General features: G+C 44.7%; 1 protein-coding gene across 1 annotated transcript in view; it reads right to left on the minus strand.

Moving 5' to 3' along the window:
• NSRP1 (nuclear speckle splicing regulatory protein 1) overlaps positions 1 to 16,676 on the minus strand; it is a 469,150-nt gene that overhangs the window by 145,562 nt on the left and 306,912 nt on the right. The window contains exon 3 of the mRNA XM_069615252.1: positions 3,616 to 3,672. Coding sequence (XP_069471353.1) covers positions 3,616 to 3,672 — 57 coding nt within the window. The remainder of the gene's footprint in view (positions 1 to 3,615; positions 3,673 to 16,676) is intronic.

Consider the following 16,676-nt stretch of genomic DNA (forward strand, 5'->3'; position numbering starts at 1 on the left):
AGGGAGAGTAAAGAGAAAGGCATTCTCAGAAAGAACATTTCTCACGACCCCACTCTCCCTACTGTCTTAGGCCGGCGAGGACAGGCTACGTGTTCGGCAGCGCGGAAGGATCTCCTCCGTCGAAATTACCGCCGTCGAAGTTCTTATTCGGCGGAGAAACAGCTTCTCAGCTACGACGTCGAAGGAGGGTTCTAATGTATAGTCTTAAACAATGACCAAAGGGTCGAGTAAATGTCTTTGCAATTTCTCTCGAAGAGCTCCGCTTAAAGGCGACCAATATCTGGGCGGAAAAAAACAATCTGAGGGACCTCGACGCGTGAGGGATTGTGGGTACACTGCATGTCACTATAGGTATAGTGTTACAGACACGCCTTGTCGATATCCCCTTTTCGACTACAAAAAACAAAATGCAATACTCCGCAGTGACCACTGGATGTCGGACTATGCACAGCATTTGATTTTAAGCAGATTAACAAACATCAGAAACTTAACATCTTTGGGCATCTTTTAATTTTTAAAATCTATCCGTTCCTGGTTTTCCTTTTTGTACTTCTCCTAAATCGAAAGCAGCCTGTTAGGCAGCGTCTTCAGGCATTCGCGAAAGCATTTTGGATAATGTGAAAGATCACCTTTAAAGAGAGAAAAACTGCCAAAATGAAGAACCTGCAAGTGGAGTAGGTATCTGCAGTGCATATTGTGCAGTAGGTAATTTGCTAGTTATGAAATCAGGAAGGCACAATTCTAATCTCGGCTTTCACAATTATACAAATGAAGTGGCACTGGGAAAATGATTTCATTATATTTTTAATTTATTCCTTATAGTTCAAAACTAGCACAAAAGCAGCAGAGCGTTTTACAACAGGAGAGTGCCAGCATGGGGCTTGGCATTTTTTAGAGTAGTGCAGTACTGTTGGCGGAGAGAGAATATTGTTGAAAGAGACACGTTAAGAGTTTTGAAGAACTGGAGGAGGGTGGAGGCACTTACATCCTCTGCCGGTATGGAATTCCAGATGGTTGGGGCATGGCAGGAGGAGTACTGCTTGCGAGTCTTCCCTTTACGGCCTGGCTTAGACTTCAACCTTTTGTTAGTTTTGCTACCTGAGGTGCGATTTCATGTCCAATACCCCAGTTCCCTTAAATGGTGCTATTGGGTGTGCTTAGAAACACTGGTAGTGATCACTATACAGAAACCTGGATATTTGGAGTCTAGTTCCCAAGGGCCTGGTCAACGGAGTCTAGAAAGGGCACCTTAAAATGCCAGATGGAACTGTATTTTCACACCACTTGCATGGCACTTTGAGAACATCTGGCACATCCATCCCTAGAAGTTGCTAAACTAAAAATCCCTGTTGCTGCATGCTTGCATATCTACAACAAACTCTGTGCAAACTTTACAGTCAAATACATTTTGTGCTACGAAACCAAGTTTAGCGATAGCCCACTGAGCCGGATAAAGTTTGCATATGCTGGACATACAGGGTACCTCTACTACTTCCGAAACCTAACCTCATCATGTCAGAAGCTAGCCACCATCTAACCCAGTGGTCTGTGACAGAAACAGAAGCTACTCATTTCCTAGTGAAAATGTTCATGACTAGGACAAAAGAAAGTTTCCCTACTCCTAATGTTGGTGTCTCTGACTTGGGCAGACTGAGAAGACATCATTCTCTTGGAGCAGGTGTCCAAGACCATCATATTTGCGTGTCCCTCAATCAGATATTTCCAGACAGGATCACATGCTCTCATAGCCAGATTACAGGTCTATGTGATTGGGGCAGAAGCTGCTCTATGCCTAGTGCAGTTTAAACTTACTAAAACAGACAATACCCAGCCATAACCCTAAATCAGGTGTTCATTGATTGAGTGGGAGTCCTCATCGAGAGTACAATCACTTTGTTTTATGATGCAGGTGTTCCATGCTGTAGAGTCTGTCCTAACCTTGGCGCACGTGTCTAAAACTAGGTCATAAGTGGCCCTTCACATAGTATATTACAACAATACACCTAGCATAATAATCAAAATCCTCAAGTGTAAAGATGCTCATACTACCATTCCCTGAATGTGTCCGATGCCCGAACCTACCCCAGTGCTTCTTGGTCTCCTGATCAGACAACACAGCTCAGACACATTTTCCACTTGCTTTTTGACGCTTGTGCACAATAACATTTATCCAAAACCCGTCTTAATGCTGCACCTAGGTGCTTAATCGCAGTCCGAATCACACGCTGCAAAGAATATTCAGAAACATATTAAGGCAGATTCCTTTCAAAAGAGTACATCTAAACCCTGTACCAGAGCACTCCAAGATTTGAGTTCTAAATTACATTCTGGAGAACGGTCGATAGAAATGGACAGACATAAGAAGATAAGGAGGTAAGAGGAACAATAGTAGAAAATAGAGAAAAAGTGAAACAAGACTAAGGGAGTCATTCAAAGTTGGGTGGATTTTCCTTGTGAAATAATGTCAGAGAAGGTTACCACAACTGTCAGTGGTATTTCAGAAAATCAGCCCAATTCAGAGTTTACCACTTGCAGAGATGCTATTTCTATAATACCTCTGACGGTATTCCAGAAATACCACCTCCAAAGTGGTAACCTAAAAGGGTATTTCCTGAAAGATTTTCTTTCATCAATTTTTGTCTTTAATGCAAAGGTGATACCACCAGTGCACATTTTTTTCACACAAACAGTGCTCCAGATAAGATTTGGAAGTGGGAGTATTTGAATATTTTTTTTAAGTAAGGAGTCCAATGATTTTTTTTAAGGAGTACAAATGTACACCCAGTTCCCAATGAGAGTATTTTATAAGCTAATAAAGATATTTTTTAACTGGAAAACTGAATTGTTTTTGTGATCATTTTTTTCACCTAGTTATTCATGCACATTAGAAGATAAATGTTTAGTTCTTCCGATCAGAGAGGTTTGTAGTACTTGCTTCCTGTGGTACTACGTGCAATATTAGTCCAAACAAATCCATTGACCTGTGTGAGTGGCACAAGGTCATGTGCGTTTCCTATTTTTTTGTTGGGAGTATTTTTACTCCCTATTTTTTATTTTTGGGGAGCATTTGCCTATTTTTAGGGAGTAAAAGTGTCCGATACACCCCTTATCTGTAGGGCTCTGCACAAAGGTTCAATTCTGAACCTTTTATGCATTATATGGGGAAGAGGGTGAGAGTGGCCATCAGAGATGTCCGCCTTTTCACCCGTTCAAAGGCCCCTTTGTAAAAACTTTTTTTGTTCAAATACTGCCAGCAGTATTTGACCAATCCCCCTGAAACTCTGAAAAAATTAGAAATAGGCGATGGAGAAAACAAGAAATTAAAAGAGCTGAGTGGAAGAGACTGCAAGAAAAAGAAACAGTACGCGAGCCAGATAAGAGAACTGTCACCACAGGCTTCTCTTTCCTTAGGAAGGCAAAACCCACTATTTACAGATTGTATTTTCTTTGATTGCATAATGGAAACTCCTAAGTATAAAGAGGTACTGACAGAAAACATGAGAACTGAGAACTATGGAACAGAGTTTATAATGGAAACACCACATTACAGTTGGGGACAGTATGAATGTAGAGGTCCCCTTTGCACATGTCTGGTGTATAAAAACGGTCACATACCTGTTTCATGACTTTCTTCTTCATGGCTTCCTTTTGTAGGCGGCTGCCAACGGTTGTCTGCAATAATAACACAACAATGGACATTAATGAACAGATGCTACAATGTTGTAATGGCTACACACTCATGGATATGGGTGCTGAAGATTTCTGTCTCTAAGTGTCTCTCACTTTACACAGCAGCACCCCAATCACTATGCATGCATTCTCTTCAGACAGCCCAACTAAAGGTTATCATAAATCTGGCAATGTCATTCACTGCTTGCATGGGGAGAACCTCCCCATATGTGGCCAGGATGAGGCAGACACTTTCTGTTCCTAACCCTGGGAATGGGGCTATTTGAGTCAGGATCAAGGAGTGGGGGGCAACCCCCATAGAAATAAGGGTGACTTGCCAGATGAGACCTGGAAATCCACATTTCCCTTACACATCAACTACTCCCTTATAACATCTCAAGCCTCTATGGCAGATTGTAATATCACACCAGACTATGAGCCCCAAGCCCCTATGATATATTGCAGAGTTACACCAGTAATACTAAACAATACAAGAACTCCAATATGTCCACCATCGAAAATACTAAGGATTACTGAGACGAGGAAGAGATGTAGAAAAGACACTGAAAATATCTTGAATGTGCAGTCTACCTTTCGGCAACAGCCTATTGGACAAGGGCCATTCAAAACAGGAAGAGAAGATTTCCTCATTTGGAAAACAAAAATGCAGAATCAGGAAGCAGGGCCGAGAGAGAGGGTGTCCCAAGGAGACGCACTCCCACAACAGCTGAACCGACTTCCCGACAGCTAAGGGAACAGACATGCAACTGAATACCGTGGGCATGCAGGGAAGGTCTGTGCCGCTGCCTCCAAGTCGTGAGAGCGAAGGAAACGCTCTGACAGAGGCGGGAAGATCCAGAAGTCAAACCACAGAGCCGGCAAGCCCACAGGAGAGGGTAGGCCACTGAAGCAAAGGAAGAGCCAAGTTCAGTAAACAGGGTCGAAGACCCGTATGAGAAACCAAGAAACACTCCTGAGCATTCCCAGAAGGCAACCTTGGTTATGAGTAGAAACCGGGGCTACTAAAACCAAGAGAAAGAAAGTATGAGAGAAGGGGGCGGGAGACCCGAGGGAAAAGAAAATTGCATAAACCTGGCAGTAATGTATCAGGCGTAATAATAAAAAATGAGGAGTTAAGTTGATAAGACAGAATGCAGCAAGGAACTTGGGGAAGACACATGCCCTCTTGTCCTTAACATTGGTGAACAGTGAAATACAAAGTCCTGGCAGACAAGTACACCAGGCAATTGGCGAGTCTGGGACCTGCACCTAAGTTGTTTTGTTTTGAAAGAAGAATCCCAAGGAAGATTCATACCCTTAGGATTTTGAATTGCATTGAATGTGGTAAAGACCCAGGGAAAGGAGTCATTTCCCCTGGAGTGAACTACAACACCAAGAGGAGAGGGCTATCATCTTGGGCTACTAAGAACTTGGTTATTCTTTTTTTTTTTAAATTTGAGTAGAGAAACACCTGGGGTTGGGAGCCATTCCCTGGAACTATGAATATTATGCATTTGGAACTTTTGTTGGAATTATACATTTCTGTTAAACGTGAACATTTGCGCACTTTCAGAGCCAAAGACACTACCCATGGCAACTTACAGTTACTTTTAGAATGTGAGGACGAGGATAGGAATTCAGAAACTGGTAATTTTTGCTTTGGACATCTTGACACAGGACAGACCCTTAGTTTTGGTTGAGGTAGGGACATACCTCCTAGATTAGGGACAGTGAGGCATTTTCCAACCTCCTTTTATTATTTAATACAAGTTTTTACCAATCACAAGGAGTCCCCAGTGTTCGTGTCTCACCTGGCCCGTCCTAATCTTAAAATTCCCACCCACCAGGGCTGTCAGAAATGGCGGGTCACCAGACATTTTCACTTGATCTGAAGTTGGAGCACCACACCCTTCCAGTGTAATAAACACAAGGTACAGGCGTTGCTCAAAAGAGTTCAAATATTTACTAAACCAAAAGAAAAGGTTCACGCAAAAGCCTATTCAATCTAATAGTAAGATGGTGATTAATAAAAACACAGGAATTGAAAGCTAATGAACGTTCTTGAACTTCTGAAGTATAGAATTAACGCTGAACTAGTTCACAGGTAATTACACCTGAAAAGTGTTAAAAAAGAAAGAAAAGGGGTGGCCATCCGTATGGGATACATTAATCACCGTAATCATATTTCTGATGCTTGTATTTGCTTAGATTCACATGCTGTGCATAGGCCGACATCTAGTGGAAGCCGCAGAGTATTACAGTTGTTGTACGAGTTGCCAGGGGAGAATACATCACACCGGCTCCAATGTCCCTCCACTGGCCATCGGTCAAGAAAATAATGTATTTCTACATCCTGACCAACATGCTCTTCATGTCTTCATGGCCATGGAGCTGAATCCATCCAAGAAAGACCCATCCCATACCAACTGAACTCTGAGATCCAACAACTACATACTCATACAAATTCTCTGTTACAACACAAAGAGCCACAGAGAATTGCCCTTCTCTAGCATCATAGCCAAACTTACTACCGTTGGGAATTTGAACAAGCAAGGATCACCTTATGCTCCAAAAAACACTAAAGACATGGCTTTTCAACGCACCTTAAACCAAATTAAAGTTCCAATTCCTCACTAACAGGGATCACCTCATGCATGAACATGAGGTGGTTTAACCTTTCTGAGCATCACCAGGAACCACAGATCTCAGGCCCCAACCCAGCCAGGGAGGCCAGTGGTTAACTCAATTGCAATCTACATGATCTAAAGCAGTCAAGGAACCTCGCACTGCAACACCCATCCACTTTGGGCCACACATCAAGGCCCCACCACAGTGATAGTGTACCTACTACAGTACAGTACAGTACAGTACAGTACAGTACAGTAAACAGGGCAGGGTTTAGCACTACCCATCAAGGACTTCACATGGAATCATATTTCCATGTTCTGGACTGCAGCATTGGCCGGACTGAATACCAAGTGCAAGGGTGTAGAAGAGATTGACACAATGGTGGCATGTTTATTGCTTTAGATGTTTATTAACGAAATGAGGTTTGGGGAAAACCTAACTACGCCCAATAATAAGAGGGTTTTCTCTGCCAAAAAGAATAATCTAAGGACTCTGTCAGGATGTCAAAAGAAAACAAAGTCCAACGGCATGTCAAACCTATTTCGAGCCCTTACACTAGGAACTTAAACTAAGGTCTTCTTTGGCCCAAAAGAATGTCTTTCATCTTCTGGACGTGGCCTTTAAAAGTTCTTTTTCAGCTCGTAAAACAAAGTTCAAATGGTGCAAAAACAAACTTCCAAAGGATGCGCAACCGTCTGGCAAAAAGGTTGCCCGGTCCTCACAAGGCCAAGAAATTGCCTCCTTTCTCTTGGCTTTCCAAGATGTTCCCACACACCCGGTGGAAGAAACCCTTCCCCCGATATCTATTCAGCTTCTTCAAAGTGGCAGGAGAGTCTCTCCGCTACTCTTGGCTTGGCATACTGTTCATGACTACCAGGGGGAATCATTCCTTTCCCCTGGCTTTCTTCAGCTTCTTCAAAGTACCAAGAGAATGCCTCCCTTCTCTTGGCTTGGTATAATGTTCACAAAACATAGGGGGGGTGCTTCACTTCCCTGATTCCAGCTTCTCTCGCAGTCTACCTGGTTCACTTACCTGACAGGTACTGTGACTATGAAGATGTCCAATACCTAGCCGGTAAAATGGCTCTGCAGGTGTTTGATCTGCAGGTCGCAGGTTAAAATCCTGACACAGTCGACACAACCTTATATCCTTCCGAGGTTGATAAAATGAGTGCCAATTTCGATTGTGTAGCAATAATAATAAATGTAAATATGTGCTATTAAAGCGCTTTGGATCAAAGCACCATATAAATATTAAATTATTATACATTATTTTTGAATCCTCATATGTGTGCGAGTCCCAGACGCGCCTTTCTGACTTATTTTCTGTTTTAATGCAATACATGGTATACTCCCCAGCCAAGTATCATAGTTCAGTTTTGGAGACGTTAAAGTTCTCTTGTCTCTGTCAGGGTTCCAGACCCGGTCTCTGGATTTTGCTCACCCTTCCAGGTTCTCCAACAACTTCTTTGGGCCCCTGCACCTCTCCAACAACAAGCATAACTTTTTTTCCTGGTCCGCTGTGGTCTTGGGTCTTCACCGGCACCTACCGTGGGGCTTCCCAGACCTTTTTGGTCGTTCTGCAGCAGCTCCGCAGTCGAAATCTTCTGGGGAACGCAACATTTCCCTCTCGCGTTCTCCAGTCTGCTGCGACGCCAGGAGTTTCTGCTCCCAGGTTTGTGGATCAGTTCTTCCGCTCGGGACTTGCTCTGCTTCCGCTTGTCTCCGCCTCAGCGTCTCGGTTAGCGTTCTTCCTTCTCTCGGGTCTCTGCTTGCTCTTGCAGGAAGAGCTCAATGCCATTCCCAGTCCTTCCTCTGTTTTTGTACTCAGTTCTACTTCAGATTATCCAAATTGACTAGACCGCGAAGTTTGGAATTGTTTCATAAGTGAGTTCCGCACCCACATGATCCTCCCAGGGTGCACCACCCCCAGACGGACTATTGGACTGTGGCCGCCCACAATGGCCCCATGGGAGGGGTCCACCCCATAGGAGAATGGACGAGATCCAAGGACTCATCACACCAGGTACTGCCATTGTAGCACTACCACCACTGAAGTAGGACAAAGCACCTATCCACAAGGCAAACTCACAAGAAGGAGAGAGGGGTCTGCATTAGAGCCATTGCACAAGAGGTCATACAGTAATTTAAACCTCAATGTTATTCATGCCCTGCTCTGTTAATCGACTCCCACATGCCCCACTGTAATTTGCTCCTGCACATGGCACTGTGATCTTGCCAACATTGATTTCTCCTACTGACCCACCCAGGGTTCTTCCCTCTGTGACCTCTCTCTGACCGTCTGGCGTTGCGAGCTGCCAGTTGGAACTATTTTCTCCCACCTCTTACGCAAGGCTGCCTGCTCCAATTGTCTTCCCCTCTTCTCCAGATTTCTCTACTGTGATTCAGAACAAGTCACTACACACTGCCCATTGCCAGAGAAATCAGCCCATGCTAAGGTGCATTAGGATGTCTCCTCACAATTACCTTACCAGAAGGGCATCGCAAGCAAGACGGCTGGCAAATGGGCACCAAAACAAAGATGTTGCCCTGGCTCAAATTCTAAACAGTGTTTCTAATAATATCTTTGAAACCTTTGCATTAAACCAAGCTCAAAAAGGTCAATTATTAAAGAAATCAACATTCCGGCAAAGTAGGTCACAAGAACCAAAATTCATATTTATTCTTGATGTTGAAACTGTGGATGGCCCAATGTAACATCTTCGGTTTTTGAGCTATAGATATCGGACGGAATTTCCAAAAAGCTTTCCCTAGTGGTTGCCTACGTCATGAAAACAATGTACGTTCCAAATACCTTCCAAATTTCAAGTTCCTAGGTTAAACGGTTTGAGCTGGGCATTTAAGTCAGTTAAGAACTTATATATATATGATACATTACTCACTGTAATCGTATTTCTGATTCTTGTATGTGCTTAGATTCACATGCTGTGCATAGGCCGACATCTAGTGGAAACTGCAGATTATTACAGTTGTTTTTGAAATTCGAAAAGGGACGTCGACAGGGCATGCCAGTAATACTATCCCTAGTTTGACATCCACTGTACCCATGATCCCTCACGAGTCGAGGTCCCTCAGATTGCTATTTTTCTGACATGAGGCAGCACGAGGTGTAGAGTGAGTACAGATGTTTCCAAGCAGATAAATATCAGAAAACCTCATACAACTTCTATGCACCTTCTCTGAGGAGAGGAAGGGTGGGTCCATGTGAATCTAAGCAGATACAAGCATCAGAAGAACAAGTTACTTACCAACTGTAACGTTATTTCAACTGGATGTTCCTCCCACGTATTCCTTATCTTTGATAATATTTCCGAGGCCAGCAAGCTGGAAATGGATTTATCTCAGTAGAGGGCGCTGTGCGTCGACGTCCCTCGAGTCAGTGTGCCTCGAAGGCCTCCATGTCGGCGCAGACGTCACCATAGGTATAAATAGTCTCGCACAGCGTCCGTTGCTCAGTTCTGTTTTGAAGTGCTGTTTTGCCTTGTATGAGATGGTTAATACCCTTGAAGGAGCGTAGGCTGCAACTACAAGGGAAGTTTTACTGCGGGGAAGGATAGGAGGGGTGATAAGGAATACGTGGGAGGGACATCCAGTCGAAAGAACGTTACCGTTGGTAAGTAACTTGTTCTTCGAATGGATTGTGTCCTCCCACGTATTCCTTATCTTTGAAAGACTCCCAAAGTGTAGAGGAGGCAGGAGTCTCCTGGCTAGAGAAGGAATCAAGATTGTAGAATTTAGTGAAAGTATGTGTGGACGACCATCTGGCAGCCACACATATGTCCTTAATTGGAACTCCTCTTTGGAGAGCTGAAGAGGCTGCGATACCCCTGGTTGAATGAGCCTGGAGATGTTGAGGGGGCTCTTTTCCTGCCAATTTATAGCACTCTATAATGGTTAACATAATCCATCTTGAGATGGTTTGTTTTGTATTACGTAAACCTAATTTGTGCCCTGCATACCCCACAAACAATTGGTCTGCTTGCCTAATCCTCGCAAGTCTGCCAATGTAAAAATTCCAGGCACGCCTTGGATCCAGCCTGTGCAATCTCTCTTCCTCTTTCCCTGGATGGGGAGGAGGATAAAACAAGGGTAAGGTTATATTTTGTGTGATGTGGAATTCTGAGACCACCTTTGCGAGAAAATTCGGCTTCACTTGGAGAACTACCTTATCTTTGTGAAAGATTGTATGTGGAGGCAAAACAAAGCTTGTAATTTGCGCACTCTTCTGGCAGAAGTTAAAGCCACTAGAAAGACTGTTTTAAGAGTGAGAAACCTTAATGAACAGGAATGAAGGGGTTCGAATGGAGTACCCATTAGAAATTTCAAGACTAGGTTTAGGTCCCACAGTGGAACCTGAAAAGGAGTTGGGGGGGAAAACATTAGTTAACCCTTTCAGAAATTGAATCACTATGGGCAATTTGAAATATGAAGGCTCCTCCGCAGTGCACTTGAAGATTGACAGCGCTGTGAGGTAGCCTTTGATTGTGCCAACTTGAAGACCTGAATTTGCCAAATATAGCAAAAAAGAGAACACCATTGGTGTACTACATAAAAAGGGTTCAATATTCTTTACTCTACACCAGCTGCAAAATTAGTTCCAACGACAGCGGTATAAGGATTTTGTTGCTGGCCTTCTGGCTGAAAGCAATACCTCCATTACGTCATCCGGGAGATCCCAATCATTGTATCTCAGCCTTTCAGAAACCAGGCGTGAAGGTTGAGGGTCCTGATATCCGGATGGAGAACCCGACCTCCCTTCTGCGAGAGAAGATCCTCTCTTTGCGGAAGACGAATCGGAGGACAGATGGACATGTCTAGAAGATCCGGGTACCATGTTCTCCTGGCCCAATCCGGGACAATTAGGATCATGGGTTTCCGGAACCATCTCAACCTCCTGATCATGTGAGCAATGACAGGGACTGGAGGAAACGCGTACAGAAGTGGAAACTCCCAGTCCACTACGAAAGCATCCCCTAGAGCTCCTCTCGGGGGAAATTCCCTCGAGCGATACTGATCACACTTCCAGTTGATACTGGTGGTGAACAGATCTCTTGAAGGACTTCCTGAGCTAGTTCCCACTCGTCGGAGACTGTGTTCTGCCTGCTCAGAGCGTCCGCCGTTAATTTCTTCTCTCCGGCTAGGTGAACTGCTGATAGAGAGATTCCTTCTTGAATTGCCCAAAACCAGAGCTGCATTGCCTCTCTGCACAGTGGCAGTGACCCTACGCCTCCTCTTTTGTTGAGGTAGTGGAAGGCCACTGTGTTATCCGTCATTATCAGGAATTTCTTTCCCTATACTGATGGCAGTAAAGCCTTCAGCGCTAGTCTGATCGCTCTCAGCTCTAATAGGTTGATGTGTAGTCTGGACTCCGATGGAGACCAACGACCGCTGATGGTCAAGTCATTGGCATGGGGTCCCTACCCCGTGAGTGAGGCTTCCGTGATTACTGTTATCTCCGGCCATGGTTGCCAAAACCGTTCTCCTTTCAAGATGTTCTCCCGACAGGCCCACCACTGAAGGTCTCGAGCCACTCTGTCTGGGATTAGTAGGAGATCTGACATCCTCCCAGAGAATTGTGACCACTGGGTCCTTAGCTCCCACTGGAGAGATCTCATCCTCAGGCGAGCCTCTGGCACTAGTAAAATGCAGAATGCCATGAGGTTGAGCAACCTCATATCATAAAGTCGAAGGCTGGTAGACGTTGGGCATTTTGAAACCTGATGACCATCTGTAGAATATCTTGAGCCCTCACCTCTGGTGGCGAGGCTTTTCCCAGGGATGTGTCCAGGACTCCTCCAATGAACAGGAGTCTCTGTGATGGTATCATCGGTGACTTCTTTAAGTTGAAGGAGAAACCCAGCTTGTGGATGAAGTGGCAAACATAACCTAGATGAATCTGAGCTTGTTCCAGGGACACTGCTCTGATAAACCAGTCGTCCAGGTAGGGGTAGACATGAATCCCTTTTCTCGGACTTGCAGCCACAACCGCCATTAGCTTGGTGAAGACCCTCGGGCAGAGGTCAGCCCAAATGGCAGAATTCAAAATTGATAATGAGAGTTGCCAATGGCGAACCTCAGGTACTCCCTGTGCTTGTGATAGATTGGCACATGAAAGTAAGCATCCTGGAGGTCTAGAGATACCAACCAGTCCTGAAGCTGGAGGGCCTGAAGGATCTGAGAAAGGGTTACCATCTTGAACTTGTCTTTCCTGAGGAATTTGTTTAATTCAAGTCCAAGATGGATCTCAATCCTCCGTCCTTCTTCGGTTTTAGAAAATAGGGAGAATACCAATCCTTGTTCCTCTCTGCTACAGGTAACGGTTCTATGGCACATTTCTATAGTAGGTCTAAAATCTCCTGCATAAGGAGCGGGTCTGGAAGCTTCAAAGAGTTGTTCCCTGGTGGATGAGTCTGAGGAGTGTGTAGGAAAGGAAGGCAGTAACCTTGGGCAACTGTTTCTAATGCCCAAGCATCTGACATAATAGCCTGCCATTCTGTCAGATGTCGAGGTAACCTGCCTCCTACTGGTGTTTTGTGTGGGGAGAGCTCAGAGGGGTTTAGAAGTGGCTGACGCAGGTGCGGAGGGTAAAGCGGCACCTGCTGATGTGGGTTTAGTACCTTTGACCCGTCCACCACGGGTGAATCGTCTCTGGTCCCTTTGAGCTGGCTGCCCTCTGCCTTTTCCGAATGTGGAGTAAAAATTAAAGGGCTTCCCCCTCCAGGACATACCTGTGGGGCAACTTGGAGTTTGACGGATTGCAGCTCCAAGTGATTTTGCTGCCGCCTTTGAGGTTTGCAATTTCTCTAGGCTGTCATCAGCTTTGTTGCCAAATAGAGACGTGCTGTCAAAGGGCATATTCAGAAGCCTGGCTTGTACATCAGGAGCAAAATCAGACTTCCACAACCACGCAAATCTGCGAATTGTGGTACTCGCCGCCATGGCTCTGCTGATGCTGTCAGCAGAGTTGATACCTGTTTGGAGGGACTCGCACATCACATCCTTCCCATCCTTGATGATGTTCAAGAATGCGTCTCGTTCCTCCCCTTCTGGGAGACAGTCAGCCGCTGATGAAGCGCACTCCCAAAGGGTGTGGCTGAATCAAGCCAGCGTTCAAGTGGCGTTGATAGACTTAAGTGCCATACTGCATGCTGAAAAGACTTTTTTTTTAGACATGGCATCAAATCTTTTGTCGTCTCTGTCTTGTGGTATAGTGGGGTATGCCGACTTACTATTTGATGACGTCGCTGCCTGCACTACTAAACTCTCTGGAGTTGGGTGTTTACTTAAATATTCAGGGTCTGAGGCGGATACTCTGTACTTCGCAGAGAGCTTTTTATTTACTGCAGGGATAACTTCAGGCGTCTCCTAATTTGCAGCTATTTTTCTCTGCAACCCAGCATGAGAAGGGACTATAGGGTCTTCTTGAGGCCCTGTATCTAATAGGTCAGTAAGATCATCTGGCTGGAAAGAGGGTGCAGGTGTTGTCCACCCCATAAATTGCATAATTCGAGCCATAAGGGCTCTGTAAGGCATTTTTGCATGTTCTCCAGGTTCTGTTCTAGCAAATTCTGCCTCTGGAGAGGTATCTTTGCCACTGGCATCTTGTAAAGATTATTGTAGATCTTTCAATCTATTCCCCTCAGAAATGAGTTCCTCTGGAATGGTTACTGTTGTTCTTTGTAACCCAAAAGGTCCCTCATTGTCAGAGTCCTCCCCTTCCTCATATATGGAGGATAAAGCTCTGAAGTAATCAGATCTTGGATAAGGGGTAAAACCCATTTCCAGAGCAGAAGCCGCCAAATTAGTGGATACTGCTTGGGAAAAGGTGGTTGTTGTTGATGTAGACGTTACAGGTCTCAACAAACCCGCAAATGGCGTCGCAAAACTCGAAAAAGGCCTTGATGTACTCGAGAGGACCGGAATCCTACTCTGTGTCGTCGATATTGTCGACGCCACTCTCGACGCCTTGGGCGGGACCTTTGTCACCTCTGGTGCCGGTGGCGTAGTTGAGGTTTGAGGCATAGAGGACGTATCCTTCATCGGGGTTGACGACGGCGTTGATGACACAGATTTGTGCGTCGAAGGAACCTTTGACGATGGCGTCGATGATGCAGCTTTACCCGATTACTTTTTGTCTTTACTCGAGGGTTCATGATGCTCTCGAGGGTTTTTGTTCGCCGGGTTCGACGACTCACAGCAGTTTTGTATTCCGGATCTTTCATAGGGGTATCACCTCTAGGCATCTCCAAGGGGGTCAAGGCCGCGTTCTTGAAGACACTAAGCATTTTCTTGCGAAATTCCTCCCACTTAGCTGGAGAGCTGTGTTTAGGGGGGCAGGTGACCCTTTCTGAGGAATTCGAGGATAAAGAGGAGAGAGATCTAGGACGCCTCTTCTTAGAGTGTCTCGATCTCGAAGAGTGGTGGGAACCACTTCGAGATCTCGATCGGGAATGTTTCTTTCGGTGGTGAGGAGACGAATGCCTCGACTCAGCCGAGGACAATTTTGAAGGGGTAGAAGATTTAACTGTCTTACCTCTTTCTAGCTTCCCCCTACGCTCCTTCAAGGCTTTCGCCGTCATCGACATGCAGTCCTCACATTCCGAACACTGGTGCTCTGATCCCAGGCAACACAAACAGATCCTGTGAGGATCTGTTAATGACATCTTTTTACCACAATCTCAACATTTTTTGAAGGTGGACCATGGCGTCGATGTTTCAGACGAAGATGCGATTGTAGGATATAGTATTTTTCGAAGATTTAGAAGATTTCTCGATGAGTAGAACCGAGCGTTGTGTCTCCGAGGCTTACGAAGCACGGAAAAACGGAACTGAGCAATGGACGCAGCGCGAGACTATTTATACCTATGGTGACGTCAGCGCCGATACAGAGGCCTTTCGAGGGAAACCGACTTGAGGGATGTCGATGCGCAGCGGCCTCTACTGAGAATAAATATCCGAGGCCAGCAAGCTGGAAATGGATTTAGCAAAGATACGTAATATGTGGGAGGACACAATCCATTTGAAATATGATTACGGTGAGTAATGTATCCCTGATGCTTGTGCAATCTGCTTAGATCACATGCTATGCATAGATTAGCGAGCAGTGTTAGGAGAAGGTGGTGGGTTGCGGGAAGGAGTGGCGGCAAACAGATGTTTTAGAACTGTTTGTCCCATCTGTGTATCTTCTTTAGAATGGGTGTCAATGCAGTACTGCCGAGAGTGTACTGAGCTCCATGTAGCTGCTTTGCAAATGCTGTCTAAGGGGACGTTTGCGATAAAGGCCAAAGTAGCTCCTGTGCTCCTTGTGGAGTGAGCTCTTGGCGTGAAAGGCAGTGTTTTGTTTGATAATTAATAGCACAGATGTATTCATTTGACTATCTATCTGGAGATAGCATTCTTTGAAATGCGGTCTGCCTCCCTGCCTGGTGCTACAGAGACAAACAGCTGGTCTGTTTTACTTAGCAGTCTGGTCTTGTTTACGTAGTAAAGGACCACCCTCCTCACATCCAATGTGTGGAGTTTTACCTCAGTTGAGCTAGTTGGATTCTGAAAGAAGGCCGGTAGCTCAATGGGTTGGTTCATGTGCAATTTGGAAATTAATTTAGGAGAGAACCTCGGATGAGTACGTAAAACCAATTTGTCTTTATGAATGATAAAGAAAGGGTCCTGCTTTGACAATGCTGGCAATTCACTAACACTTCTTATGGAAGTAATAGCCACTAAGAAGGCAGTCTTGTATGTCAGATGTTTATGACTCAACTTATGCATAGGCTCGAGCTTAGCGAGTACAACATTGAGATCCCAGCATGGCGTTGGGTTAGAAATCGGAGTGTGGAGTCTCTTTACCATGGGTTAGGACACTGGTGCACACCTTTAGTTCATCAATAGTTAAAGTATGGGTTTAAATATGTTTAAGTATTATTTTAGGTGCGGGTGAGGAATTGGCATCATGGCACAAAACCCCAACAAAGGACAAAAAAGTGATGGGAATCCTCCCGTGCACTGCACACTATCAATTGTTGGACAAAAGCCAATTGCTAGAACATCTATAGAACTTTAATCAATGCATTAAACATTCTGTACATTCTGTATGTGAAATAATGATTTAGTCACGTACAAAGAAGTTTTAAAGAAATATATATATATTTTTGGAAAAGAATGGATTTGCAAAACAAGCAAACAATCCAGCATTAGTAAATATGCACAGAAATAATGGAAAGAAAAGTCTGTTTTTCAAAGGCGACTCGTTTCGAGGAGTATTCCTCTTCTTCAATGGCCAATACGGACTTTTGGAAAAAACAGTTTACAATACTCATTGAGCAGTATCAGTCAACCCGAGATAAAATATATAAAATGTG

Source organism: Ambystoma mexicanum, chromosome 9 (assembly GCF_040938575.1).
Source record: "Ambystoma mexicanum isolate Mex_15411 chromosome 9, UKY_AmexF1_1, whole genome shotgun sequence".
In the NCBI taxonomy this organism is placed as follows: domain Eukaryota; kingdom Metazoa; phylum Chordata; class Amphibia; order Caudata; family Ambystomatidae; genus Ambystoma; species Ambystoma mexicanum.